General features: G+C 49.4%; 11 protein-coding genes across 11 annotated transcripts; 4 read left to right on the top strand and 7 right to left on the bottom strand.

Annotated features, from left to right (window-relative positions):
* Positions 1-109: 109 nt before the first annotated feature.
* J7337_001238 (uncharacterized protein) lies at positions 110-1,497 on the top strand (the record flags this gene model as incomplete). The annotated part of the gene is made up of 3 exons (XM_044818981.1): positions 110-291; positions 344-426; positions 491-1,497. 3 exons carry the CDS (start codon positions 110-112, stop codon positions 1,495-1,497), a joined length of 1,272 nt encoding a protein of 423 aa, XP_044686683.1.
* A 376-nt stretch (positions 1,498-1,873) lies between these two features.
* On the bottom strand, positions 1,874-6,457 carry J7337_001237 (uncharacterized protein; the record flags this gene model as incomplete). Its single annotated transcript, XM_044818980.1, has 1 exon — positions 1,874-6,457. The coding sequence occupies one exon, from the start codon at positions 6,455-6,457 to the stop codon at positions 1,874-1,876; it is 4,584 nt and encodes a 1,527-aa protein (XP_044686682.1).
* A 903-nt stretch (positions 6,458-7,360) lies between these two features.
* On the top strand, positions 7,361-8,509 carry J7337_001236 (uncharacterized protein; the record flags this gene model as incomplete). The annotated part of the gene is made up of 3 exons (XM_044818979.1): positions 7,361-7,542; positions 7,598-8,328; positions 8,382-8,509. 3 exons carry the CDS (start codon positions 7,361-7,363, stop codon positions 8,507-8,509), a joined length of 1,041 nt encoding a protein of 346 aa, XP_044686681.1.
* Positions 8,510-8,845: 336 nt separating this feature from the next.
* Positions 8,846-11,459, bottom strand: J7337_001235 (uncharacterized protein; the record flags this gene model as incomplete). Its single annotated transcript, XM_044818978.1, has 7 exons — positions 8,846-10,075; positions 10,125-10,586; positions 10,646-10,879; positions 10,930-11,058; positions 11,106-11,173; positions 11,236-11,355; positions 11,429-11,459. 7 exons carry the CDS (start codon positions 11,457-11,459, stop codon positions 8,846-8,848), a joined length of 2,274 nt encoding a protein of 757 aa, XP_044686680.1.
* A 637-nt stretch (positions 11,460-12,096) lies between these two features.
* J7337_001234 (uncharacterized protein) lies at positions 12,097-12,486 on the bottom strand (the record flags this gene model as incomplete). The annotated part of the gene is made up of 3 exons (XM_044818977.1): positions 12,097-12,168; positions 12,245-12,359; positions 12,455-12,486. The coding sequence occupies 3 exons, from the start codon at positions 12,484-12,486 to the stop codon at positions 12,097-12,099; spliced, it is 219 nt and encodes a 72-aa protein (XP_044686679.1).
* Positions 12,487-13,126: 640 nt separating this feature from the next.
* J7337_001233 (uncharacterized protein) lies at positions 13,127-15,226 on the top strand (the record flags this gene model as incomplete). Its single annotated transcript, XM_044818976.1, has 4 exons — positions 13,127-13,718; positions 13,768-13,957; positions 14,004-14,593; positions 14,640-15,226. 4 exons carry the CDS (start codon positions 13,127-13,129, stop codon positions 15,224-15,226), a joined length of 1,959 nt encoding a protein of 652 aa, XP_044686678.1.
* Positions 15,227-15,392: 166 nt separating this feature from the next.
* Positions 15,393-16,343, bottom strand: J7337_001232 (uncharacterized protein; the record flags this gene model as incomplete). The annotated part of the gene is made up of 2 exons (XM_044818975.1): positions 15,393-15,948; positions 16,000-16,343. The coding sequence occupies 2 exons, from the start codon at positions 16,341-16,343 to the stop codon at positions 15,393-15,395; spliced, it is 900 nt and encodes a 299-aa protein (XP_044686677.1).
* Positions 16,344-17,123: 780 nt separating this feature from the next.
* On the bottom strand, positions 17,124-17,930 carry J7337_001231 (uncharacterized protein; the record flags this gene model as incomplete). Its single annotated transcript, XM_044818974.1, has 2 exons — positions 17,124-17,461; positions 17,507-17,930. The coding sequence occupies 2 exons, from the start codon at positions 17,928-17,930 to the stop codon at positions 17,124-17,126; spliced, it is 762 nt and encodes a 253-aa protein (XP_044686676.1).
* A 111-nt stretch (positions 17,931-18,041) lies between these two features.
* Positions 18,042-18,644, bottom strand: J7337_001230 (uncharacterized protein; the record flags this gene model as incomplete). Its single annotated transcript, XM_044818973.1, has 3 exons — positions 18,042-18,197; positions 18,251-18,331; positions 18,387-18,644. The coding sequence occupies 3 exons, from the start codon at positions 18,642-18,644 to the stop codon at positions 18,042-18,044; spliced, it is 495 nt and encodes a 164-aa protein (XP_044686675.1).
* A 4,210-nt stretch (positions 18,645-22,854) lies between these two features.
* On the top strand, positions 22,855-24,030 carry J7337_001229 (uncharacterized protein; the record flags this gene model as incomplete). Its single annotated transcript, XM_044818972.1, has 1 exon — positions 22,855-24,030. One exon carries the CDS (start codon positions 22,855-22,857, stop codon positions 24,028-24,030), a length of 1,176 nt encoding a protein of 391 aa, XP_044686674.1.
* A 918-nt stretch (positions 24,031-24,948) lies between these two features.
* On the bottom strand, positions 24,949-26,641 carry J7337_001228 (uncharacterized protein; the record flags this gene model as incomplete). The annotated part of the gene is made up of 8 exons (XM_044818971.1): positions 24,949-25,402; positions 25,615-25,723; positions 25,773-25,900; positions 25,955-26,064; positions 26,117-26,146; positions 26,200-26,342; positions 26,404-26,457; positions 26,518-26,641. The coding sequence occupies 8 exons, from the start codon at positions 26,639-26,641 to the stop codon at positions 24,949-24,951; spliced, it is 1,152 nt and encodes a 383-aa protein (XP_044686673.1).
* Positions 26,642-27,043: the final 402 nt, after the last annotated feature.

Genomic DNA, 27,043 nt, shown 5'->3' with positions numbered 1-27,043 from the left:
ACGGCCACTACTACTCTTCAGCGCCCCCAACGTCAAGTCTCCGCCTTCATAGCGCATATCCACTCACCCACGATCATATTCAGCGACACGCGTAAACACACCTTTCACAATGGCGGCGGCCGAATCAGCGAGGGTTCAGGAAGCGCAGAAGCTCGCTAAGTCTGATCCTCGAAAGGCTGAGGCCATCTACAAGGACATCATCTCCAAGGCTCCCAGCACCACATCCGATGCTGCCACTCGCGAGTACGAGACCGCTCTGATCAGTTTAGGAGAGCTGTATCGAGATGAGAAGTGCGCAGTCTTCAACACCGCTGTTCCTGTGCCCCGCTAACAAATCCGACAGGAATACCCAAGAGTTGGTGACCTTGGTCAAGGAGAGCAGAACCGTCTTCTCTTCTTTCGCAAAGGCCAAGTCAGCAAAGCTTGGTATGTTATTAGCACCGCATGATTCTGCCTCGAAGTGCAATAGCTAGCTAACGCGGCGATGTAGTCCGCCAACTGCTTGACCTCATCAAGGAAATCCCCGATAGCACCGATATCGAAATCTCCGTCACCAAGGACTGTATAGAATGGGCCACCGCCGAGCGCCGCGCGTTTCAGCGACAGGACCTCGAGGTCCGTCTCGTCACTCTCCAGATGGCAAAGCAATCCTACTACGAAGCCCTCGGGCTCATTAACAACCTTCTTCGCGAGCTCAAGCGCCTGGATGACAAGCTCCGACTCGTCGAAGTTCAGCTCCTCGAGTCGAGAGTTTACCACGCCCTCGGCAACATCCCCAAGTCCCGTGCCGCTCTTACCAGTGCACGAACAAGCGCCGCTAGCGTATACACCCCTCCGATGCTACAGGCCAACCTCGATATGCAGAGCGGCATGCTTCATGCTGAGGACAAGGACTTCAACACCGCGTTCTCTTACTTCATTGAGGCTCTCGATGGCTACCACTCTCAAGATGAGAGCACCCGAGCTCAGGCTGCTCTTCAGTACATGCTTCTCTGCAAGATCATGCTAAACCTCGTTGACGATGTCAACAACCTTATGACTTCCAAGCAAGCCCTGAAGTACGCAGGCAAGAACCTAGAGGCTATGAAGGCCATTGCTCGCGCACATTCGAATCGATCACTGGAGGAATATGAGCGAGCACTTTCGTCTTACCGATATGAGCTCGGTAGCGACGCTTTTATCCGCAACCACCTTCGCCGCCTCTACGATGCTATGTTGGAGCAGAACCTAATCAAAGTCATCGAGCCTTTCTCACGCGTCGAAATCGACCACATTGCCAAGATGGTTGGCCTCGACACTCAGCAGGTTGAGCGAAAACTGTCTCAGATGATCTTGGACAAGGTCATTATCGGGGTTTTGGACCAGGGGGCTGGTTGTCTCATCATCTTTGACGAGACGCACCGGGATGAGTCCTATGATGCGGCTCTGGCAACCATCGAGAAACTGAGCAGTGTGGTGGATGTACTTTACACGAACCAAGCTTCCATGCTGGAATAGATTAGCAATGAGAGGCACAATAGTAGTTGTATGTAATATATCACACGCTTTTAGACCAGGCGTTTCGAGGGAAAAGAATCGTCCACGCTGAGCGGCATATACATGTATTCAATTGCTAGCACAACCATATCTGAAACGGATAACCAAAACTATATATATGCTGATGCTTCCAACAGACTGTGCTGCAAGACAGGGGTATGTAATCGTATGCAAAGAAAGCATAAAGGGTACAACAAGCGTTATCTGGTATCTCCAAACAGTAACAGCAACCAAATCATGAAACAGAACGCCTCATGAAATGCTAAGTATGCCATATTCGTGATTCTATACGAAAACAAGCCAAACCTTTTGTAAAAACAGGATTCTTTCATGTCGTTTAGTGAAACATAACTCTTGCTGGTCTTTCAGCCACTTGGCTCCTCTTCTCTCCGCCGAGAATCAAGCCAACTAATCTTTTGACCACTTCAGCCTCATCCCAGCCGCCGACTTGTGCTTTGAAAGCGTCGACGCAGTCCAAGTGCCAACGCTTCAGCATCATTGACTCGCCTTTGCTTGAGGCCGGTCTTCCAAGATATTTGTCTGAACAGCGTTCAAAATGAAGACTGAAGGGGCCCTGACGTCGCTGTTGAACAAGATCATCCAAGAGCAGCCAGTGTCTTCTTGTCCAGACCGTTTGGGAGAGTGGTTCGGGGTGGGTCTGTTGTGTTGGGATTTTCTCGTTAGAGATAGGAATTTGCGAGATGGTGTTATTCTCCTTGTTGGCAGTTTCGTGTGGTACACGAGGACGCTGGGCCCCTGTGCTTGACTGAGATGTTGCTGAGGAGTTGGATAGTCGACGTTGATGTCGAACCTTGGCTTGCTCGATGGGAGATAGGACGCTGCTGGTGAACTCAACCACACGACCAGGAGTGTGAGGTTTGAGTGGCGAACGAAGACTTGATTTGATTGGGGAAGCGTTCCTGGGAGGTAAAGGACGGAGGAGAGTGCTAGCTGTGGGTCGCTTGGGGGAGTTTTCACTTGCATTGGATGTTTGCTGCTGCCACTTTTGTATATCGGCGTGAGTGAGCTGCATCCTCGGTGGAGTGGTGGCACTACTACTCGGGATCGGGGCAGCAGCCTGAGTTGAAGCCTTGAAGAAACTCTGACTGTGGTTTCTTCGCTGAGGAGTAAAGTTCATCTTCTGAGGCACGGAAGGCAATGGCTCGGATACTTGATCTTCATCATCTTCTTCAAGTACTTCTGTGCCCTCCTCGTCGAGCTCGTCCTGTTGTTTACTCTCATTTTGTTGCTCAGATGTTTCCTGCATAAAAGTGTCATGCTCTCCCTGTCCTAAGGAAGCTGTTGCCTGTCGACTTGGTGACGACATATTCGACCGTGAATCTGACCGAGAATATTCATCATTTTCAGGTTCTTCAGACTGGTCTCTTCTCGCCAGGGGCTGAACGGGGCGTATAGGAGAGAAGAAGCCTGCCCTTGGCTGCCCTCGAGGTACAAGCTCCTGTGGTGGTAACTGTGGGAACATGGAGCTTGTCGGAAGGGTGTGAGCTGTCTCCGTGGGCTTCGGCTCGGTTTCCGTGGGCCGCGCTCCAAAGGCGGACATCTTCTTAAGAGGAGATAGCTTGTCAGCCAAGATGCCTGGGATCGCGGCCGGTGAAGAGAAGAAAGTTGAGAGATCGAAACGGCCCACTTTGGCCGTAGCAGGAGCCTTATCAGATTCTTGAGGAACCTCCCTTTGAGCGAGAAGAGAATACTCCTCTGCTTGAGATGGTTCATCCTGCACGACCTCCACGCTATTAGCTTGAGGCGCGGTCTCTTCTTCCAGGTGTTCTTCATTCTCTTCCAGTTCATTCCTTGTCTGATCTGTAGTCGTTGGAGGCCGTTGTGTTCCCCTGTTGGCCTGCCTCCTCCAAGGGCTCGGGAGAGTGCTCCGTCTGGGGATAGGTGACTCGGGTTTCCTCGTTGGTGAAGGCTGACGGGTTGCATGAGGGCTTGACCTTTGGGCTTCAAACTCCCACAAATCCATATCATCGCCGGCATCTTCGGTTTCGTCATCTGCGTCATCCACCGCCCCGTCCAATTGGTCATGAGAAATGGATTGCGGTTCGGGAGGTCTGGCTGTTGATCGTGCCAAAGCCTCAAGGGGTACATCTCCTCTGAGGTTGTCGCTTATAGGACCTTCTCTATCAACCCAACTCATTCTACCCTCACTGGGAGCCTGGAAATGCGTAGAGCTTGCTGCAGATTCCCTGGACATTGTTCGGCGATGGCGTGGTGACGAACCAGCACTTCTCCTCTCGAGAGCTTCCATAAAGCTAGCTTGACCTGTATGCCTGGTGTTTGTTCCAAAGGGGTCGTCATAAACTTCTTTGGAGATCTGGGCAGTTTCAGTGAATGGACGGGAATTCCCAGGACTCGCATTCGTCCGTTGATTTGGCTGAGTTACCCTTGGACCTAGCTCTCTAGAAGCAGATCTTCTGAAAGGGCTTCGCAAATGATGGTCGCGGGCCTCCGGCGTTGGAGGATCCGAGGTCACGCTCTGCAAAGCTCTCCCCGCCCTCATAATAGGGGACAATGTGGGACGTCTGACTCTCTCTGGTGGCACATCAGGCAACGATTGAGGTTCCTGGATAGGTGATGTAAGTTGATTTAGTGGCGTGACTTCTGGCTGCTGCATTTCGGCCTCTAAGGACAAATGGGGTTGCTGAGGTACAAGGATTTCAGGAATCTCTTGGACCTCTTCAAGTTCTTCTTCAACCGGGTCGTCCATAATGGGCTCCTCCAAGGGCTGGTCATCTGAAACAGAATGGTCATCAGGTTCCGGCACAATAGTCATATCTGTGATGGGTTCATCATCGTTGTCGGCTACTTCCACTTCAACAATGGCCCCATTCGTGACTTGCCCGGTAGCTTCAATAGCTTGGTCAACAATTTCGTCTTCAATCTCTATCGCTTCAAGTGATACCTGAGCTGCGGTGGCGGGCCCAGGTGATGAGTTCCTCGGCGGCGAATCTATGGAAGATGCAGACCTAGCTGGACTGTGTGATACGCTTATTGACTTCGGAGCTGTACTGTTTCCAAAATCGATATTTGGAGGGGTGTCGTCGGGAGTGGGGAGACGCCCGCCATCCGAACGAGAGATAACACTTCCAACCGAAGCTTCTGGAGGTCCGGCCTCTTCTTGTTCTTGCTCTTCGGCTGCATCTTGATCTTCAGCTGCCACCTGTTCTGCCTCTGCACTTTGTTCTTCAACCCCTTTTTCTTTTTCCTGCATCTCTGCTTGCTGGGGCTCATCTTCAAACTGGATAAGGTCCGCATCCTCCATTTGAACATCGTCTGTCTCTGATGGTGGTTTCTTGGTTATGGCTCGAGGACGGCGGGGAGTGGCTGCCTCAAGTACTGCATCGGGTATCTCTGAGAAAGAGTCGTCGTACAAGTTTGAATTCTCGATTTCGAGATGTGAGGAGTCTTGTCGTTGTGTTGCCAGAGGAGATCCGCGATATTCAGCGTCCGAATTGTCTCGCGTGTTTGACTGCAACACTTGCCGTCGCAATGGGGAAGAGCCCATTCTTCGCGGGGTCTGACGCCATAGGGAGGATAAGTTGCGGTTGGGCGAAAAGGTCATGGGTGGGCGAATGGTAGATTGCCGGCGTTCATCTCGAGGCTCAGCTGGAGCGGGTGCCGATGAATGGGGCTCCTTGTCTTGCTCGGCGGTTTCCTTATTCACATTAGGTCTGTCGCGATCCTGCAGAGACTGTCGTAGAGACTCCAAAGTGTTGTTAATAATTAGGCTGGTTTCCTCGCCAATGTCGTTCTCGGCGATCTCTCGAACAGAGCTGCGCATGCTTGCTTGTAGAGAAGGGAGCGAGTCCATGAATATCATGCTAAAGTCTTCACCCGCCGCGACCGTATCTTCGTTCCCAGAACGGGCGTCGCTCTGAGGTTCGTCTGCAGAAGATACGTCGCTTCCGGCTGGTCCATAGCCATAATCTCCAAAATCTGAGAAATCATCTGCTCGTCCATGGTCTGGACTTGAAGGAGCAGGCGCATTTTGGGTTGCGCGACTCCCAGGCCGCGGCGTTGGTTCATCGTCTAATGTTGCCATCCAAATATCTGAGTCCGGTTCTTCTTGCTGAGCAGGCGCACTATTATGCGCGGTTCGGTTTGCGCGTAATTGATTTGCCTCAGCTTCTGACGGTGTGATGACCAGAGTCACATCGTTGTCAGCTTGTGAGTCGTCGGCGCGGGGTGAGGGCAGGCCGGGGGCATCACCAGCAACCTCAATTTTATCGAGAGCTTGACTTTCCGATGTGTTACTCGTCTCTGAAAACCCCCTCGCGTTTCGTTCGTCTTCTGTGGGATTTGGTGGGTCAACAGGACGGTTCTTCGGTGGTCGACCTCGTCTTTTTGTTCCTGGTGTTGGCTGCGCATTACTGTCTGCCGGTTTATTCGGTGTATCTATATCTTTTGTCGTACGTTGTCTTCTCCGGGGGCTCCCATGCATCGGTGTTATTGACTTTCTCTTGGTGCCTGCGCTGGGTAGGGGTGTGCCATTTGTTTTTCTCGGTCGTCCTCGTTTCCTGGGAGTCGCGTTGTTATCGTCTTCGATCGCCCCCTTTAGTGGCACAGTCGTCGTGGTGGTCGCCATTTCTCTGCGTCGCGATATCGGTAGGTAAGGGCTGTCTTGGAATAGTTTTCGTCGCGCGCTGCTGGGGCCTGCAGTCGCGCTTGGCTCCTCTGTCTCGACCGTAACTAGTAATTTCTGGGGCGCTTTATTATCTCCAACCTCGAGTTCGAAAGTCTGTTTCCTAGGAGAGGTTCCTAAACCCATGGAGGAGAAGCGGCTGGACCGTTGGCTGCTGCGGACGACACGGCGCGTGGATGGAGGGGGCATGACACTTTGTTCAACGGTATCGTTTAGAGGATCGGGTGACGACATAATATCCGCGCTGGGTGTGTTCATATCGGCAAAAGAATGCCAGCGAACGGCAAAAGAGTCGTTGTCAACGCCTAAACTTTTGCGTTTTGGCATTGACGAATGGTGGTTTCGTTAATCATTCATGGAATGTTAGAATGTGAATCTCAAAATAGTCATGGTATATGCAAACACTACCGCCGTCCCTCCGTTGCAAAGCCAAAACCAACCCGCGGTGTGCTTTGTGCTTTGTTGGATTTGGACAGGGATAGACGTGGCGGCATGGGTCCGGTCCAGTGTTTACTTTGGTCCCAATGAGGCAAGCGGGGACAAAGCGTGAACTTTGCCCGCATTTTCTGTTTCTCCTGACTCCGTGGCTTGTCGCTTGTCTCTTCAACGGGCTGTTGTCTTGTGCCCCAATTGGTACTAGCGCCAGACGGTAAAGATCTCAAGTCACCGGCCCAAGGCCTTGTCCCTTTTCCCCACATCACATGCAGGGAAGTGACCTCATTTTCAGATGCGGAACAGAGGCCGACTTTTAGGGAAGTTTTACTCGGTATCAACTCCCGTCCCGACCTCGGTACGGTATATTTAGGGAGAGGGACCTACCTGAGATACCTAGGCCTTACAGTAGACGCCCTCTAGCTCTCGAGTCAAGTCATTGCCGATCCCGAGATACAAGTCTCCCTCCAATCCAATCCAATCCAATCCAATCCAATCAATACCTTTCCCTTACAAGCCGAGCTTTAAATACTGTATCTGGGCACCTACCTATAGTCGAGCACGGCCCCGCGCGACTTGTAAGTTTCCCTTCCCCGGGTTTTTAATTACTGTTCATTCCCCATCAATTCAATTCGATTCTCTATTTCTGTCCTACATAAACATCGCTTACACGCGCGCCTCGCTTAAGCTTAAACTTGTATACTACACCGACCATTTACCAACGGCATCATGTCCGACAACGCCGAAAAGGAGACCACTCCTCAGATCGACACCCCTGTGACGAAGGTCGAGATCACTCCTAACAAGGTCGAAATTAGCACGGCGCCTGAGACTCAGGCAATCCCTCAGAACGACAATGTCGCTCACGCTCTTGCTGGCGCCGGAGGTGGTCTTCTGTCCATGATCCTGACGTAAGGCTTGCGAATACCCCAATGACGCATCACAGTGCGCTGATGATATCTCAAGCTACCCTCTCATTACCCTCTCCACACGCGCTCAGGTCGAGTCTAAGAAGGCCGAGAGCAAGTTCAGCGAGGCTGTTGGCAACATCATCGCCCGCGAGGGTATCTCTGGTCTCTACTCCGGTATTAACTCGGCCCTCTTCGGCATCAGCGTCACCAACTTTGTCTACTACTACTGGTATGAATGGACTCGCGGTTTCTTCGAGAAGGCTGCTGCCAAGGCTGGTCGCGCTGGCGCCAAGCTCACGACTGTTGAATCCATGATTGCTGGTGCGATCGCTGGTTCGGCCACCGTCATCATCACCAACCCTATCTGGGTCGTCAACACCCGAGTCACTACTCGCCAGCAAGAGAAGAAGCAGGATCTCGAGTCCGGCGAGTCTAAGCCTGCCAAGGCTCCGAGCACCATCGGCACTCTGCTGCTCCTCCTCAAGAACGAGGGTCCTCAGGCTCTCTTCTCTGGTGTCATCCCGGCTCTTGTCCTCGTTATCAACCCTATTCTCCAGTACACTCTCTTCGAGCAACTCAAGAACACAGTTGAGAAGCGTCGCAAGGTGACTCCTACTATCGCATTCTTCCTCGGCGCCCTAGGCAAGCTGTTTGCTACTGCCATCACCTACCCTTACATCACCGTCAAGTCTCAGATGCACGTCCAGGGCAGTGGTAAGAAGGAGGGTTCCCTTAGTGCTCTTTCTCGCATCGTCCGTGAGAGTGGTTACTCTGGTCTCTACCGAGGTAAAATATTAAGTCACCATCTTATTTAGCAATTCACTGACTCTCATCAACAGGCATCGGCCCTAAGGTCACGCAGAGCGTCCTCACTGCTGCGCTCCTCTTTGCCTTCAAGGACGTTCTCTATGAGCAGACCGTTCGTCTCCGAATGGCCCAGGCCGCTCGCCGACGTGTTGCCGCTTAAGCACTGGTCCCACTAGGCCTGTCTTCTTATCAGAACCAGGACTGAAGATCCCCAGTTATTCTCGGTATCTCATTCCGATTACCGAAAAGCATTTGCAGTGAGGATGCGCTCGGTTTGTTATTGAAATTGTCGCAATGGAAATGGCGTTGTATCTTCTATACCTAGGTAGTATTAGTTCATATTCTGTTTGATGTTTGAAACCAGGGCTGGTAACCAGGAATATTGGAAGAGGGTGCTGCTCTCATCTGGATACCCGAATACGCTGAGGCGGCTTTGATGTAACAATTCAATTTAAGCTCATTTTGTCATTACACATGGATTTCCTTCAAAAAGCATTCATTCAGGAACCAGACGAGGTACAATCCACCAGTCATGATAACACTTATCAGGAGTTGGCACCTCAGCTCTGAGCTTCAGATTACTCGCATCTTCCTTTGATGCCTTCAACACAGCCGTGATCGCGAGCCCTGTTGCAATACAAGCTTTGAGCGCGTTCTTCTTTGAAGTCTGCCATTTATCGTGAGAACCAACGGAGAACGAATCTGTCGCAGACAACTTGCTCAGAACCTCAAACCCCTGCTTTGCACCCTTCAGAGCTCTTTCTGCATATTGAAGAATTTCTACCGTGGACGATTCTGGTTGCGTGGTTCCAAGATTAAATTCTTGAAAGCCCGGGCAAGGCGGCAGACCAATAACTGCGAATGGTTTCATCCGCAGCTCAAAGCGGAACTCATCGTTACTGTACGGTCGCGGAGGCACCTTGACCAACTCAAGCCGCATGAGAGCTGTGTAAAGACAAGATAGCGCATCTGACAATTCCCATGTGACAGCGGCATCAAGAAGCATAAGCCGGACAAAGGCAAGAGATCGCTCAAGTTGGCGATCTACTGAAGGGTTTCGCGGTTGAGAAGGTGCGCGAGATTCTTCGACTCTTCGAACAATGAAGGACTTGAGCCTTTCTGTATGCTGAACTCTCCATTTGGCCAGGTAATTGAGATACCAATACATACCGGCAAGTTCGTCTGGCTGATAGACTTCCAACTCGAAACCAAGTTGTACAATCCATTCCATGTGGCGAATCTTGTATAAGTACGTCCAGGACGATAGTGGGAGGGAGTAAGTGTCGATTGGCTGAGAATTTGCTCCTGTGAAATGTCTCATTGGCTTCTCGTCCAACTTGACCTGGATAATTTGATCGATCTCTTCAGCGTCGAGCTGGAGATTGTCCCAGTCCCTGATGATATGGCAGAGCGTGCGCCGCACACGACACCTATTCTGGCAAAAGGTCCTGAAGATATCGAGAAATGATTGAGCCGCTCTTTGTCGAAACTGTTCCATTTGTTGTGCAACAATGAACCGCGGATCTTGGGGAAATTCTATCTCGTCGTTGTTTCGATCAAGTTGGGGGCTGGCCGGCATCGAGACGATAGAAAAGTCATCATCCATGATCTGCCGAATGCTCATTGTGCCTAGAACTTCCATTTCGTTAAAGAGGAAAGTCTGAAGTAGAGTCCGCACGAAAACCAGCGGTTGAGGTTTCTTATCTTGAAATTGTAAGACGAAGTTCTAAAGATATTTAGCGTTGACATTCTCTGAAGGGAAATCCAATGCTTACTTGTAGACATTGGGAATCGGTATAGTTTAGCACATCAATCAATTCAACACCATCCGCGAACAGCCTTGAAAGATGGCCAAATGCATCCTCGAATTTCAACTGCACAATCGGTCTAGGGGGCATGGTGCTAGCAAGCTTTCGTTGTAGCTTGGCACTGAAGGCCTCGTCGACTGGTTTTCCCAGGGAGTGAGATGACTGGATGGCTGGAAGACCCTTGAGTCCTTCAAGCCATGGCTTTCGCGCAACTTCGGGTTCTTTCACGTATTTGGGGCATTCTGTGGCGTCCAGGAAGTACAATCTTAGCTGCAGTCGTTGATCAAGTGCTTCTCGAAGATCATCGCTGACGTCGGTCGATAATGTGCTGAGTAAGTCTCTTGCTTCTTGGATAGCCTGCCGGATAGCCTGGGGTTGTATTTCAGCAAGTAAGGTGCGGCTGTATGTGTTTGTAACGAAATCTTCCTCCTTGAAATAATGGGTTAGGCAAAAATGATCCATTTGTCATGACATCGGTTCACACTTACTTCATAATAGTGTTCTGATCTAATCCGTTCGTTGACATAACCGCAGGCTTTGAGCAGACCAAGACAGTACGCTCTCAATATCTTAAGCATATCAGATTGTCCAGAAGAACCATATGAGCCATTTCGAACGAAATGAGCGTCATCGACAGTTCGTGGGGTGGGTGTCAGAAGCGCCTCAATGTATATACTAGTGAATAGAGTCTGCGAAAGCGGATATCCCTGATGCCACGCCATCTGAACAACATGATTAGTTTATAGTGTAGCTTTGCTACTGAAGCACTTACCTCATGGCAGAGAAGTTGGTCTATAATTCCCAGGACCTCTTCTGGGAGCAGTGGCCGCGCAACATCGTAAAGCTCTTCAAGCTCCTCTGCTGATTCAACACAACCGCTGTCCATTTTAGGATCCATTATCTAAGCGTATCAGTGTTGAGTCCAGCTAAATTTCACGATAGACGAACCTCAAGCCCTGAAACGGACTCGAACAGAGTAAACTGTCCATCTTTAACAAGATCACCGGGTGCGAGAGCTGGTCAGACTTGAGTCAACGGCGGGGTCATGAGTGAACAAAGTCAGCGACACAAAACTTACTCTTGATAGCTTCTGAGAATTTATCTGTGATGTCCACTGCGACTATTCCTGCAGTCGCAATGTCCGGAGGTGGCGGAGGCGGCAGCTCATATTGGTGATCAAGCGATATTCTGGCGATATCTGTGCTCCCAAAGTCAGATTTTGACAACATTGGCACTCGGGACCTAAGGGTAATGCAGTATTGGGCACCCACCATCTTGAATTCCGTTGCCAATATCGTCCATATTGACTGAATGAAGCAACAGGCTATCGCATTAAGTAATAGTATTGCACGTTTGCGTGGTGGTGGTAACCCTGAAATACAGCAATGTATGTTTGATAGAAGATGATTGTGAGCAGCAAGGGAGATAGGACGATATATCCAATTATGATGATGGGTCCACTGCTACGTACAATGATTAAATGATGTACTCCTTGTACCAAGTTTAGCTATTACGTCGGAGAAATCAATGCAAAAGTCAAATTACAATAAAGTTTTGCAGTAGAAAAGAGGCAGAAGGCACGGATTTCATAGCAAACTGGTCATGTGTGTTGATACACATCGTTAGCGGAGCCGTAGCTACTATTTCGGCTGTAGCCGGGTGTGACAGAAAGTTGAGATGCGGACGTTCCATCGCGAGCATCACAATAGAAATCATTTATCTACAACGCAACACATTGATTCACCAGCAAATCCGTTCTCGCTTCCAATTGCATTCGTAGTTTTGAATTTGATTGATACATTGCAACAATCGCTATGGTACAGTGGCTCCAGGTGTGTGCATTCGGCTGAGGAATAAGTCCATCTCATCTGAACCGAGTAACCCCTTCGAGCGCCACGCTTCTATTATCCCACGCGCAATCATCTCCAAATCCATCTGCTTAAGAAGCGTTCTCGGCGGCAATGGCGGCGTTGGCAGTGGCGAGGTTCTTGGGCTCACCCTGCTTACCGTTCTGTTGAGGTAATTACATGTTAGTCTGTGTCGCTTTTTTTATCTCTCGCCGTCTTTTCGGTTCCGTATCGCCTTACCTGCCACTTGGAGAATCGCAAATCCATCTCGCCTCGGCGCTCAGCAGCGATTCTCTTGTCCTCCTTCAAGCTTCGGCGGACAACGCGGGCGGCGATGGCCAGGTAGCGGTTGTAGCTATCGAAACGCAATGTTAGCTTCTCGGTGTTTCGGTACGATCGCTCGGCGGAAGATGTTGTAGTCGGCAGTGTCTGGGGGTTCAATTGACGTACGTAAGACCAGCGGCTCTCCACGCAGCAGTCATTTTGGCGGTGTTGGAGGTTGAATTGGGAGGGATGGGTTTTGGTAGTTGGTGATGGCTACTGAATCTTTGCTCCGAATTACTGGGCAATGGAAGAGCTAGTATTGCGGCCTTAGGCAGGATGTTGTCAAGAGAGAGCCGGAAAACAACCGCAAGGCATGTCACGTGATTTGATCTTCCTCCATACAGCGGGAAGACCCTTGCGTTCCTGGATCTACCTAATTCGTAAGGCTAATGGACTCCTTCCAAATTGATATTCTCGATGAAAACGCATTCACGGCGACGGGTATTATTCTCAGTAATAAAATACAATTATTTTCAATCACTTAGTCATGATGACTACGCATCTGGTTAAGCTTAAAATGAAACACTTATGCTTATCCTAGTAGTGTCTCTTCGCAATGGGATGGTTGTCCAGCTTCACTTGCGGGGATCAATCAAATAAGCCGTGGGACACATCATCAAAAGCCAATGATAGCGGCATCGAATTAGCAGGGGCCTGTGTGTTCAGAGTCGGCCGCCCAATGAGCTATAGCCATTGGCTCTGTGCTTATCTTGTAGCTTTTCAGCTCCTTCTCCTTATATACCTAGTGTAGGTCTTGTCACTTTCATTGACATTCCAAACTCAATCCGTTGTGCTCAAATGTCATACATTGCCTCTGCTCGACGTCGGCGGCCACAGGAGTTCTTTCTGCCAAACGGCAAGAAGATCATTGCCTCCCTGCCCGAAGATCTCGAGTCTTTACGTGAAGAACATGGAAAGCGAAATGATGTTCAGGTTGAAGTTGTCATCCACGGATCTCCAGAACATTGCGACTATCTAAGAGAGACCCGAGATCACCACGAGAGTCGCCGTGCTCACTTTCGACAACGGCATGGACCTGCCTTTGACGAGTGGGAGGATATGCAGAGCCAACTTGATATCGTCAACAGCCACCTGGAACGGCTCTCTACCAACACGTCTGCTCTGAGTGCCAATTTCGACAAGTTTGGTTATGGTGCTGAGCTCCGAACTTATGATGATGATGACCCCTTACCAGCTGCTGACTCTTCCAACATGTCAACTTCGGATACACTCTCAGTCGGCTCTGGTGGAGGTCAGCCTCGACTAGGAGAAACTATCAAACTTTTTAAGAGGCCAGTGGTCAAGCAATGGTTTCACAAAGGGTTGTTGTGGCGTGCTTCAGAAAACACCGAGATCATGGCCATTGAGCTGTTCTTTGATCTTCTCTATGGTAAGAAACCCAACTATCTTGCAATAACGAATTCTCACCGCTCGAACAGTCGGCATCATTCATGTCAACGGCGAGCATGTCTGGGCTGAGCCTACCAGCAAAGAGCTGCTTCGCTTCGCAATCACGTTCATCATGTCATGGAAGATTTGGTCCGATATCACTCTGATCCTGAGCTGGTTTGAGACGGACGATGTCTTTACACGGCTTGAGATTCTGTTCGAGATTGCTTGTCTCCTGGGGTATGTTAGCAAAAGTCACCAATAATTCATCCACCTGACTTCTTAGGTTCTCGACCAATATGACATATGCATTTTATCCTGGCGAGCACAATACCTACACTATGCTGGTATCGTTCTATGTCGCTGCTCGTTTCAGAGGTGTCTTCCACTTCTTGTACACTGGGTACCTACTGCCAATGGTGCGAGGTGTTATGTTCTGCCAAGCTCTCAACATAATTGTGCCAGCAGCCCTGTGGATCGCTAGTATTCATGTTGAGATGCCTTCTCGTCTGGGACTCATCTGGGTTGCCATCACCTTGGATATGTGCGGCCAGAGCATCCTCACTGGAATTTACCAATACGGCCGTAAGGCTACTCATAACAAAACCATTGTCAAGTATCTCTCGGGGATCTTCGAGTTCTTTCCAGCCGTCAATATTGAGCATCGTGTTGAACGAACCAATGCCTTTGTCTCGCTGGTGTTTGGGTACTCTGTCATGGGACCAATGTTTCAGAGCCACGGAGGATATACCGTTGATGTGTTCTTGGGGAAGGCCGTTCTGGGTCTTTGCCAGGCGTTTGTGTTTAACTGGATCTATTTTGATGTGGATGGCAGCAACATCAATATCCATGCTATTCGACGCTCCGTGATATCCTGTAAGTTATAAAGGCCGTGCTAATGACCCCTTGCTAACCTAGAAAGCGTCCGTATGGCACTACGCCCATCTCCCGTTCATCATGGGCTACATTCTCGCATCTGCCGGGCTATCTAAGCTCGTCTGGATCGCAGATACCCCGGATGCCAACCCTGAGCATCTTACGGAACACTATATCGAGCGTTCAGACCCCGAGATGGATGACGGTATCCGGTACTTCTACTGTCAAGGCCTTGCTGTGGCCTTGTTCTTTATGGGGGTCATTTCAGTCACTCATGATCATCGCCATCCAGCAACTAGACGCCTGTCCAAGAAGACGCGGTTGGCCAATAGACTTCTCGTCTGCCTCATCTTGTTTCTCTTGCCATTGGCTAAGAGCCTTAACTCGCTGAACCTGATATCCATCACTTTGGCTCTCTCTGTGTGGGTGTTGCTGCTGGAGTTGTTTGGCAAATCGTGCCGTAACGACCCGTTCATTGGTGAGAAGCAGGGGTGCTCGGTGAGGTACAGGTGTAAATGCAGTAAGAAGGATCTCGAGAATGCCAACTTGAATGAGAAGGAACAAATCCCATCGACTGAGGTGCTTGAGCTGGGACCCAGAGAGAAAACCGCTGTTCCTGAAGTGCAAGAATAGATACAAAAATGGGTGATGTGGGATGCAACTTGGTGGTTAGCATTTATCCGGCTAAATTGACGGAACGGTCTCTCGAAAAGCAGAAGGTTGATTTATATAACTAAAATGTGTGTACAGTCTATCCCTATTATCGATCTCATCCGAGTATCGTATTCGTGCCAATAGTCTAGGGTCCACCAGAAGCACCTCCCATGATGGCCATAGTCTGATGCATTCTTCGCCTATCCACTTCTTTCTTCATCATGGACACACAACTCACCACAGCTAGAATTTCCATCTCAATCGCCTCGTTTTTCCGATCCGACCACTCTCGCAGATCAAGCATAAGCCGTCCACCATTTCCAGCAGAGCTCCTCCTAGAACCTTGAGTACGGAGTCCATCACTACGCACGAATTGCCCAACTTTGCGTCTTCTCTCTTCTTGCTTTCCTCCTGCAACAGCCACTTTCATGACTTGGTCTAGAATTAGCAGACAACCGATGTCCTCGCCAACAGAGGCTTTTGCACTTCGACGTTCAGCACGGGAACTATATCGCCATTCGAAAGTGCCGAGATGAGTGCGCATGATGGTGCTGCGAGTTAGAACACCTTTGCAGCTGATCTCGATCTCTTCTGCCTGGCCGTTCTGTGATCCATTCCCAACAAAACGGATCTTGGGAGGCTTGCCTGGACCAAAGCGGTATGTGGTCGTACAAAGAGCTGCTTGTGTAGGATCGTTCGCCCTGGCAAGAAAGCAAGAGCCTGAGTTTCTGGTGGGACGGATCGATACATACTCTGCATCATCGATTTCTCCCGTTGCTGCGACGTTGAAGGCATAGATAGGATCTGGCTGAGGCGGTAGAGGAAGCCTCATAAGTGCAAACCCAGGAGCTTCGATCTGCAGTTGTTTTGTGGGATGGAATTCCAATGCTGAAGAGGACGATGCCGAGTCTCCGTGTTCATTTCTGTATAGTGTCGTATATTCTGGCAGGGAGTTTGTAGAAGACGTGGCTGGTGATAGGCGTGATAGTTCTACAGCTTCAGTAGTGTCGTAGTCAGGAGGTGGCGCCAAGTGTCCAGAGGGACGATGGCTAAGTTCGAAGGATGAAGTTGCCATTGTCTTAGTCACTGCAGACATGTTTCTGCAGTAGTGGCGTTGGCAAGAGTGTTTTGAATACCTGGTTCTTTAGATGCAGCTTGGTAATGGTGATAAGTCGTTGGTGTACGGATAAGTCCTACTATGATCTCGTTTCCAAACTTCTTGTATCTTGAAAGCGAACAGAGGCTCTATATATACCTACGACCTTGTATGATCTACCTCTCTATCCTGAGATTTTCAATTGGCTACTTTCCCAACCCGAAGAATACGGCACAACTCATTGCTCAATGATGGAGACAGCCCCAGGCATCATTCAGCCCTGTGAGGATTATCCGCAAACATGATTGGCTTATATGGTGATCATCCCCCCACGCCCGACCCAATCGCGTGGAATACGATGAATGCGAGATTCAATAGTGGGGGCTGCTGGGGCAGTGCCGAGACTAAGTTAGCACAGGGAACAACACTTGGAGACCTTGAGTCTGATGGGGGGGCTAAAAATGACAGTTCAAGAGCGTCCTAAGCGTGGGATGACTTTACCTAGTACTTGAGTCGCCTGGAATAGAGAGATTCCTAATTTTAGATGAGTTTCCTTGGTCTTTTTCTATCTTTTGATTCACATCCGTGGCCAGAGATCTTGAACAAGTCCATCATCCAAAATGATCTTCACTTTTTCCTCAGGAGAACGTAGCTTGAAACTCTCGTTGCTTGAGCTGCCAACCCATGGACACGATCTATCTTATCTACTTGAAGATTCCCAGTTCTAAATCTTGCAACAACCTACATGAATATACCAAATAACTGAGTAAAACCCGTTGATTAAACCCTTCCAAAGAAAGTAATATCATTATCCAACTGTTCCTCCACCCACATCGGCCACTGATTATAAATTTGGTGCTCAAGATCGATATTAGCATTAATATGTTTAAGCCATCGAGCAAAGCCAGGATCAAGTTGTGGCTGGTCATCTCTCTGTGGAGGGTACTTTTCAGATACGTTTCGTTCTTGCCCACTGATAGGAGACATGATCTCGTTGATGGCAACCCAATGTGAGTGAAGCAGCATCATGACCTGGTTATCGGGGTCAATAAGAGCTTGAAAGGTGTCGTGTGGAAGTAACATCCACCAGCCGTATTGTGCCGTGTATGCTTTATATGCTAGACCTAATTAGCTGGGTGCCAGCCCAGTTTTGCACGACTTACCATCCCACGAGTTGACGTAGAGCTTTTCGGCCATTTTGACGAGATGCTGATGATACTCAACTTCGACTGGCCGCTCACAAAGTGGCTTGAGGTTTGTAAGAGCCTCCATTGCAGAGTCCGTATAGCCCTTTGGAATTAGTGGGAGGCCCTGCATTAGTGGTTCTAGTAAAGCATCCTGATCCGGTTCCAACATATTTTCGAATATCGGCTTTATACCTCGGAACAGCATTTGCATTCCCACGATCATAATACCACGGATGAATGTCAGATACTCCGCCAGTCCGTCATCCAAACTCACGGACTGGAATGTAAGAGCGTAACAAGTAGCTACCATGGCGTTCGCTTCCTCGTAGTCCATTGAGCTTCTGGCAGTCTCGGCCAGGCGTTTCTTTATTGCTCTTATTGCCTTGATACGGTGGTTCATGGCTGACGAAACAATACTGGCGTCATTCCTCATAAGTTCAGATGCCGAGAAACCGAGGATTGCGTGCATAAGATATTCATGCTAGACCGATCAGCAGTTGCCTTGTTTCTTTTAGTTGGTGGGAGGCCGTACGTTGTGAGCAATGCATGGGATCTCATGGGTCCAGATGTCCTCTTGCTTCAAGGGATGATGAGGGTAGCATTGCGTCAGAAAGTGCTGGAAGAAGCGCATGTCCTGGAGACTGAACAGAGGAATCTGGTGATGCGGCTAGATACACGATTGTCAGTTGGTACAGTTGTTCAGCCTTGTCTCTTGCGCACCTGATGTGTGATCTGAGGCATAGATGGATACTCGCACTTCAGGCCCGTCTTGGTGCAGTGGCCACACGCAGGCCGAGTCTCCTGGCACTTCTTGGTGTTAGTTGATCCATCGAAGTTAGATCTTCAGGTCTCGCACCTTGATACGCCTTCTCTTGCAGTTGTAACAACCTCTTCGACTTTTAGTATGGCCTCTTCGCTCAAGTCTTTGTTTCTGAGCCGAAGGTCGAGCAATAAGTTCACTACTGGACCCTGACGTTGTGCTTGGTGGGGTAGCTTTGTCTGAGGAATCTGATGGTACTTGCTGTTGGGTCTGGGCACCCTCGCCAAAAGTGATATCGTCAGCTTGGAGGAAGGCGGCGTAATCAAAGTCGGGCTGATCAGTGAATGACAGCATTCCTGTAGTGAATTGTGGATTTAGGTCCATGGTGGGCTGCTCTCTTGTGTAGACTGGTTGTAATTCAGCTCCTATATATTGCCCGTGGCAGAAGCGGTCAGAGCGGGGGGGCAATAATACTGGGTGGCAGCCTTTTGTCCTTCTGCGTCTAAATCGTCGTATAGAATATATGTTTCGAGTTTAAGAGGTCGAAGTTTTATAAGCATGCCAAAGAACTCACGAGGTTTCAAGAGTTGGATAACTTCCTCAAACCAACACGAGCGAATCAGCGTCTTACAGTATCACGTGTTGAAGCTGGTAATGGACGATCCTATCGAGTGGCTTGAGTCCTGCCACAACTAGCTGAACATGTTGTTCTATCATTCGCTGTAGTGGCAGTTTATCCCCAACTAACAGGGCGGGATGACGGGTCATCATTCCGCCGCTTCTCGCACTATCATCCCAATTTGGGTTTCGGTGTCGCTAGGTATCAGTTGCGCCTATGTCGTGACTTTATATGCTTTTTGGATATTGGCTTCATGGAAGAAGAGGCTGTGTTGACCTCCACTTATTATTCACTGTCCAACAAGGCGACGGTGACTTTCGCCACAGACGCAGCCCTACTCGATCAGCTCTCAACGGGCTGCAGATTCTCCGTTGCCTTATAGCGGGGCCCCGGTTTGATATCCGTTACGTTACAACGGCCATTGTTGGCGTTTAACTTTACCCCAGGATCTTAATATGACGATGGACCATATTTTTCAATAGCGAGCTCAGGGAAACATCTCGTTGGAGATGGCACTTTTGGCGTTTCACACAGCTCCGTCAGAGTGAAATTACTAGGCAAATCACGGGAATAACAAGCGCGCGCCTGCGATCGTCCTCTAGTCCTTGACCTCATTTCCCATCATCGGGCGCTTCTGCAAATATCGCGATTCGCAAGTATCCTAGCGCCGATCATGTTATTAGCTCACCTGAACTCTGGAGCCATGTTACAGAATCTATTTTAAAAACGATGGCTTGTTTCCTCTGTTGCGGTGTCTCTCGTTCACCTGTGTAGGTCTCGGATTTTGGTTGCTCACAACCTGTTACGAAACGAACAACATAGGCACCTCAAACGATATATGCACTGGTAAGTATGTTAAAACATGTCGTAATCTGATAGGAAGGTGTTAACACATAGTGCGTCTCGCATTGGTAAAGTGTAATAAACTTTATCATCAATAGGACTTCCAGTTTGTCGATGCCTGCATGTGATGATGCAGCCAGGGGTTTACACATTCAACAAAACAAGCTTACCCTATACCCCATATTGGGATATGAAATTCATCATCATCTTTCAAATGAACCACTGCCACTGCCGTACCCCAGCCATCTCACCTGAAATATCGTTCACGGCGACTTCACGCTTCCTTTCAGGGAGGCCTCAAGTCCTGAATAGCCTGCTGCTCTCATCATTGCCACGCTGATCAACGGTACGCCTTGATCAACAACATCCACATCCCGTCAAAGGTGGGTCATGTCCCCCGAGCGTTCGTATACCACAACAACATTATATTACCGTCCCGCTCAATGCATCGTACTCTGAAATTGGATACATTAAACCGTGATGCGGTGTCGAATCATCAACCCATAGTCAACAGTTCACGGGCAGTGGAGAGAAAGAGCCATGCTCAAAATACTATTAAAAGCTCAGCAGACTCCAGGGATCCCCGAAGCGATCTCGTGAGATAAGATGAGCGCCCCATAGGCCCATAAGTTATGGGCTGAATCAGGTTTTTGTATACAGGCAGCAGCTCGTCGCCTGAGAGACTGCTTGTTTTGTTTACTCGACGCTGTGGTATGAGTAAAACGACACTGATCAGGGGAGCCCATCAACCAGATTCCCAAGCACTTGGAGTACTTGTTGGGGAGATTAGATAAAGATAGTTGCACAAAGAAACAACCTCAGAAGGCATTGATTGAGTGTCACACATCAGCTTGACCGCCACATGTCAATAGTTTAGGTGCCAAGCCGAGGAAATAGAGTCCGTGACATTTAGCTTGTACAAAGCAAAGAGTGTCGAGTGTGGTTCTTGGTGCTCGGTCATGGCGAGGTGCAGAAAATGTAACCCTCGCCATGCAAAGTGATGGCAAAGACTTCCACGAAAACAGAACAGATTGTGAAGATCTGAGTCAGAGCATCAAAATGCGGCATTGAGTTTTTTTTTCTTTCTCGGTCTTGTTCCAAAGTTGTGAATGTCTCTGGTGGGGATGAGTGACCCTGCCATACGATGAGAATCGAGAACCAAGCTTTTTTTATGCCAAAAATGGCTCAACAATGTTTCCTCCATCCGTTTGCAGCGTCCATTCGTTGTGGGCTACGATGAGGATCCGATCCGGAATCCCGGCTAACAGGTTGCTCAGATATTGACAAGGGATATCATGGTTGTACGCATGGAGCCCCCCTACCGTGGCTGCGGATGTAATTTCGGACGGTGTTTCACACGGCGGATGCTAAGTGACAATTGGGTTTAGTAGCCGACGTGGCCCTTTCGCAATGGGTTCAGGTTTGTCCCAAGAGGCTGGGATGCACCAAAAAGCCAAGACATTTAGAATTTTCGTCGGTGGCAGCCTTTGTGCGCTTTGTTCTTGAGTGCGTCAATTGTGTGTGTGTGTGTGCGTTGTCGTTGCTAGTTGTCGTGATGAGCGTCATATGATGCGTATCATGCGCCTCTGGTGTGAGGGCATTGGAATGACGAGAGGCCAGATGATGACGGTGATGCAGAACTTGGTGGTCGTTAACCTCTGGCCTTGCATTCATCAAGTTGGCTGGGCTTGGCACCAGGATAAGCATCGCATCAGCTACCACCTTACGTACAGGCTACAGGGCATCCTGGGTAGGATCAGCTCAACGGAGTTAGGGCCAACGTCTACCACGGCCTTGTGCGATTACGTGAGTAGCTGGGAAGTGGGCGTTGAGGGTTCTCGAAGGTCAAGTGCCGGCAGCAAACTCAGTCGTGTTCTCTGCTGTCTTGGCTTGGCTTAATCTCTCGGGGCCGTTTAGTTTTTTTATACCATGGTGGATATCAGAAGCTTGGTTGTGGGATCGTCGAGTCAGGAATTGGGACGAAAGAGTGCTGGCATCCATGTAGCAGAGGTAACGAAGGCCCAGTGCGTGAATCATTCCTTTGAGGGCCACTAAGACAATTGGGCCGTTTGCGGTCTTTTGTTTTGTTTCCTCTTTTTGGGGGTGTGTTCCTGCAGAAGGGACCTGCAGTAGACCAAAGCCGGATGAAATAGCGCATACATAGTTGTTTCAGTTCAGGCACAGCGTGTGTTTGCCTCTGTGTGAGTGGTCGCGCATCCACTGCCACGTTAACCCATGTTTTCCATCTTTGCCCACTGTCGCTGTCGCTGACCTGTCGTTTAGGTTCTGAGAGGGAGGTCAGCTCGTCCAATCGGAAACTGCTTTGATGCTACCTGAAGCAGCTGCCCCTGGCATTTTACCCGCTTTTTGCCAGGGATGGCGCACCCGGCCATAGATCCACTCTAGCACGGCGCCAGGAACAAGAGCGTCGGCCAATGGAATTGCAGAACGCCTCCAAGCATTTCACCTGAGTCCACCGAAAGCGCCCCAGAACGGCCCCTACAAGTGGAGGCTCTCGATGGCCCAGGCGAGGGTCCTTTCTTCCCACCTCAGTCTTTCCAGTCTTGGAAACAAAGATACCAGGTGTCAGGTGAAGACACGGGTATCTCCAACAATCATCAGCAGGTAAAAGATACATTCCAGTCCACCTCACCACTTGTACTGTGCTTCTGGACCATGTCCAAACCACACCACTTCCATTACCATTGCCTGCCCTATTACGAGGGACCTCCTTGCACTTAAACCCTCTATATCCCCCGCCCATGGTTTCGAACTTCCCTTCCCCTTCTCTCCTTCATCTCGTCAATATCAGCCCGTGTTTTCAACCCTCGTCTCGACTAGTCGTCGCCCTTCTTTATTTGCGTCTTTGATAGATCGCATACACACTCTCTACTCGGCCGTGCCGATCACATAACTACAACTATCGTCTCAGCCCCGATCTTTCGTTGTTGCATTCACCTTGTCATCCTGACTGTGATCAACCCGAATATCAAGTACAACTTCACATTCATTACATAAGTCGACTGCCGTCTCGGAAAACACAGTTCCATCTGTCTTTACCCAAATCGCCCTCATTCGGAACACCAGTCACATCAGTTCGAGATGATCGCCAACAAGCTCACCATCCTTACCGCTACCGCCGCTCTTCTTGAGCCGGCTCTCGCTCTCGGCCACCGCCACGCTCACCACCAGCACGCCCAGAAGCGTGGTGACTGGGTCGTTGCTACCATTGACGGTCAGGTCGTCTCTTGGGAGAACAACTACTTCGGCCCCGGCGGTTCTGCCCCCGCTGCTACCCAGCCCGCTGCCGCTTCTCAACCCGAAGCATATTCTGCGCCCGCGCCCGCCCCCGCTGCCGCCCAGCCTACCACCATTATCAAGGTCGCCAAGCCCTCTCAAGCTGCCAAGTCTGCCTATGAGCCCGCTTCCCAGCCCAAGAAGCAGGAGACCGCCGCTAAGGCTCCTCAGAAGGCTGCCATCAAGGAGAAGACTCAGTCCAAGGCCAAGTCTAGCAGCACCCAGTCCAAGTCTAGCGGCTCCTCTTCTGGTGGCTCCGCTGGCTTCTCCCACAAGCGTGGTGTCTGCTACAACAACGTTGAACTTGCCAACACTTTCGCCGGCGACTGCAAGAACTGCGGCTGGGGTTACAACTGGGACTCCTCTTCCGACGGTCTTACCAAGGGTCTCAACTTCATCCCTACCCTCTGGAATGACCAGCCTCTCCACACCGACCGCTTTGCCGACAACTGTGCTCAGGCCCTAAGTGATGGCGCCAAGGCTATCTTCAGCTTCAACGAGCCCGACAACGCTGGCCAGGCTGACATGACTCCTGCCTACGCTGCCACGGCCCATGTCAAATGGCTCAACCCATATGCTGGGAAGGCCCTCATTGGTGCCCCTTCCATCAGCAACAGTGGTCTTCCTGGCGAGGGTGTTGAGTGGCTCAAGAGCTGGGTCTCCGAGTGCGAGAAGCTCGACGAGCAGTGCCACTATGACTTCTGCAACGTCCACTGGTACTCCGAGGTTGAGTACGGTAGCACTCTCTTCGACCACCTCAAGGCTTCCCACGAGGCTTGCGGCGGAAAGCCCATCTGGCTTACTGAGTTCGCTCCTACTGGTTCCGATGAGGCCATTGCCTCCTGGCTCAAGGATGCCATCCCACAGCTTGAGGACCTTTCTTACCTTGATGCTTACTCCTACTTCAAGGTCGAGACTGGCATGCTTATGACCAGCGAGACTGAGCTCAGCTCATACGGCAGCGTTTATGCCTCCGCTTAAACTCGTCAAGGCTCATGGCAGATGGCCACACAGTTCGTTTTATAACTTCTTGTACACTCGCTAGGGAAATACCCAACCATTCGAAATTGGCTTTCGGGAGGGGGGATGGATAAACATTTTCGGTTCAAGGATGGCGCCTGTTGACTTATGTACATATTCTGCATTTAGGTGACCAGGATCTGGCTTACAGTATCCAAGTTTATATTGCGCGGTCAACCTCCTTCCTTTTTTCTTATCATCAATTCCGGGATATTACAAAAAGGGAGGACTTTGCAAATAGAACAATTCCAGATCTTAGCAGTTTGATAGACTTCTTTCAGCGTGTAGATACATCTACGAGCTACGATGACAATGAACAGCGATTTCACTGCTCCTACTACTGTGCCCTTTTGTGACAAAACATCTCTGCTGCTTCGATGGATGTCGACTTACAGGACTACGTCAAACTCTCTCATGACCCTCGGATTCGAGACTTTGAGCCCTGGCCTTCATCCTAGATCGTGGCTATGCCAATGTCTTGATTGAATTGTGCCGTAGGCCAAGGAATGTTGCGCCGTGTGGATGAATGCGGGAGATCAACATCTGACACCATTGTGTCATCCATCCATTCCATCAATGAGTGGAGAACGTCTTTGTCAAGTTTAGGCGTCATATCAACTTATCTCGGCGAATAGATGCTCTTCCCAAGTCGTGAGGTATCAAGAATATCATTAGATGCATGGAAACCTACAGATCTTGGTGATGATTAAAACTGCTAAGATATTGGGTATTGCCGACCCTTCCATATCAACTCCGATCTTTTCAAATACGCCTATAACCCTCTTGTCTTTATCTAAAGAGCCCTTGACCTGAAAACGCCGATTTTCCTGACCTAATGTTTTAAGCAACTCTCTTCCAAACAGCCTTGTACTGTGAATTTTACTTATTCAATGGGCGTGAGAACGAAGGTGTTTTGGAGTGATGATGTGGTTTGGAGCCACCTTGGATTCGTGTTCGAGGTGGCTCTGCGGCTTCTGTGTGACCCAGAGCAAAAGCAACTGGACGCACCGGAAAGTCTCGGTCTAATTCAATCCCAATATTGTCGTCATCATCGCTGCTCTTATTTCGTTCGGTTGTAGGCCTGCTCTGACGGTGAATTGTCGTCGTAACGATAACACCACTTGTAGCCCCTGAATGAACTTTGGTCATTTCGAAACCAGAGTCATCTGTCAAAGAGGTGACGGTAGCATGTCCGACAAGAAAAGTCTCGTCGTCTACGTCGCGAGGAACATTGGAAGCATGCAGACTTCTTGGATGAGCCGACGAGGCACGTCTACCAATGTAGCTGCCATCCGTAACAGCAGCTGAAGCTGGTTGACTGGAAGAACCAGCACTATCCCGAGAAGTGACCCATTGAACGACAATGGCCGAAAAGAGGACTCCATATGGTCAGTTGTATTCCAGACGCCTTGTTTAAGGCACATACCGTCACTGTTGCAACACATTAGACACACCCAACCCGGCTCGCCATCAAGAACCATCAATACAGCCAAGTTTCTAGTCCATGTTAGGGGTATTTCGAATGCTAGACATCCATAGACTTACACTATGCTGCTTGTCAAGGTACAGCAAGCGCCGACGAAAGTACGGAAGGCCACACTGCGGAGACGGGAGTTCGCACGGGTCTTTGGAAGATTCTTAAATGAATAGAGATCTGACGATTCATTAGCATATGTACGTGAAACCAACGAACGTCGACTGACTTTTAAGAGGGATAAGAAAAAGAATGGTCAGGTAGATATTAACGACGGCATCGAAAGCGATAAGAGGAATCATAGAGATGCTCTTCATGCCGATGAAGCACTCTCCGTTTACAATTCTGGCAATGCGACTAGTACCGTTAACAAGCCGTCGGAAAACGAAAGTCAATGCTAGAAGGACCTACTAGATAAAGTTGAGGACGACAACCACTCCATAACCACCAAGAAGTGTGATCATATTGAACAAGTAAAGTTTCGAGTTTCTTCTTCGTGTAGTAGAGCTTCGAATAACATGCTGTATGTTGTGAGAAATTTGACTTTAATGCTCAACGACACATGAAACTTACAGCTTTCTCGACAAGAAAGATGTATATAAGCTATTCTCGCATTAGCCAAACCCTTTCACGGCATAGTCGACAGGAGAGCATACAATCTTGGTTGTGACATAGCATATCAGGCAAAGTAAAATGGCGCCATGGCAAATGTTAAAGCTGCTGTTGACACCAAAGACCTGTTGGAGGATTGCAGAGGTGAAAACAAAACCATAGGAGTCGACGTAGATGACCAGGACGACTATATCTTATGTTTAGCCAACAAATCGAACCAAATCCTCGCATCAGCTCAAGAGACTTACGCCAAGCAACAAATGGTAACCTGGACCAGGATCTAACGACAGTAATTCTCTGGACTATTCCATTATGCGTGTCAGTTTTTAGTGTTAATATCATAAGGTTTTGCTAAGACTTACAAAGAAAGACAGCCAATATTGAACAAGCAGCGAGGGAGACCATAACCGACATAATATCTCCTCCTATAGGAACAGGTTTCGGTACATATGCCTCGCGAGGCTCGAGAGAAGGCTTAGGAGCCATATCGTGTTTGAGGAAGCTCGTTTCAGAATGGGATTCGAAAGAACAACCAAGTATGCGGCAGAGTTCTATTGCCGCCCCCAGTGATAACAGGCAGATCTTCGATAGAAAGAGGAAAACAAATTTAAAGCCTTGATCAGAGGGTTGCGTATGGTGGGTGATAGTTAAGGAGGAGGATGACGGGAAAAGAGCAATTGCCCAGACGGGCATAAAGCCAAAGCATAATTTGTGGCTATAAAGTAGGAAATCAAGCCAAGACGCTTTACTGACTGGGCCAAAGCCTCAGACCTGTCAAGTTCCTCTCCCGACAACCTATCCAGTAGTCTGGAACCTAGGTGCCTTTAGCTCAACCCAACTAATGTCTTGGAAGCTGCTCATGGGCTCGTAAATGAAATAAGCCCCGAG

This window comes from Fusarium musae, chromosome 1 (genome assembly GCF_019915245.1).
Source record: "Fusarium musae strain F31 chromosome 1, whole genome shotgun sequence".
NCBI classification, from domain to species: Eukaryota; Fungi; Ascomycota; class Sordariomycetes; order Hypocreales; family Nectriaceae; genus Fusarium; species Fusarium musae.
Note: the sequence above shows the minus strand (reverse complement) of the source record. Positions and strands in the feature narration are given on the sequence as shown.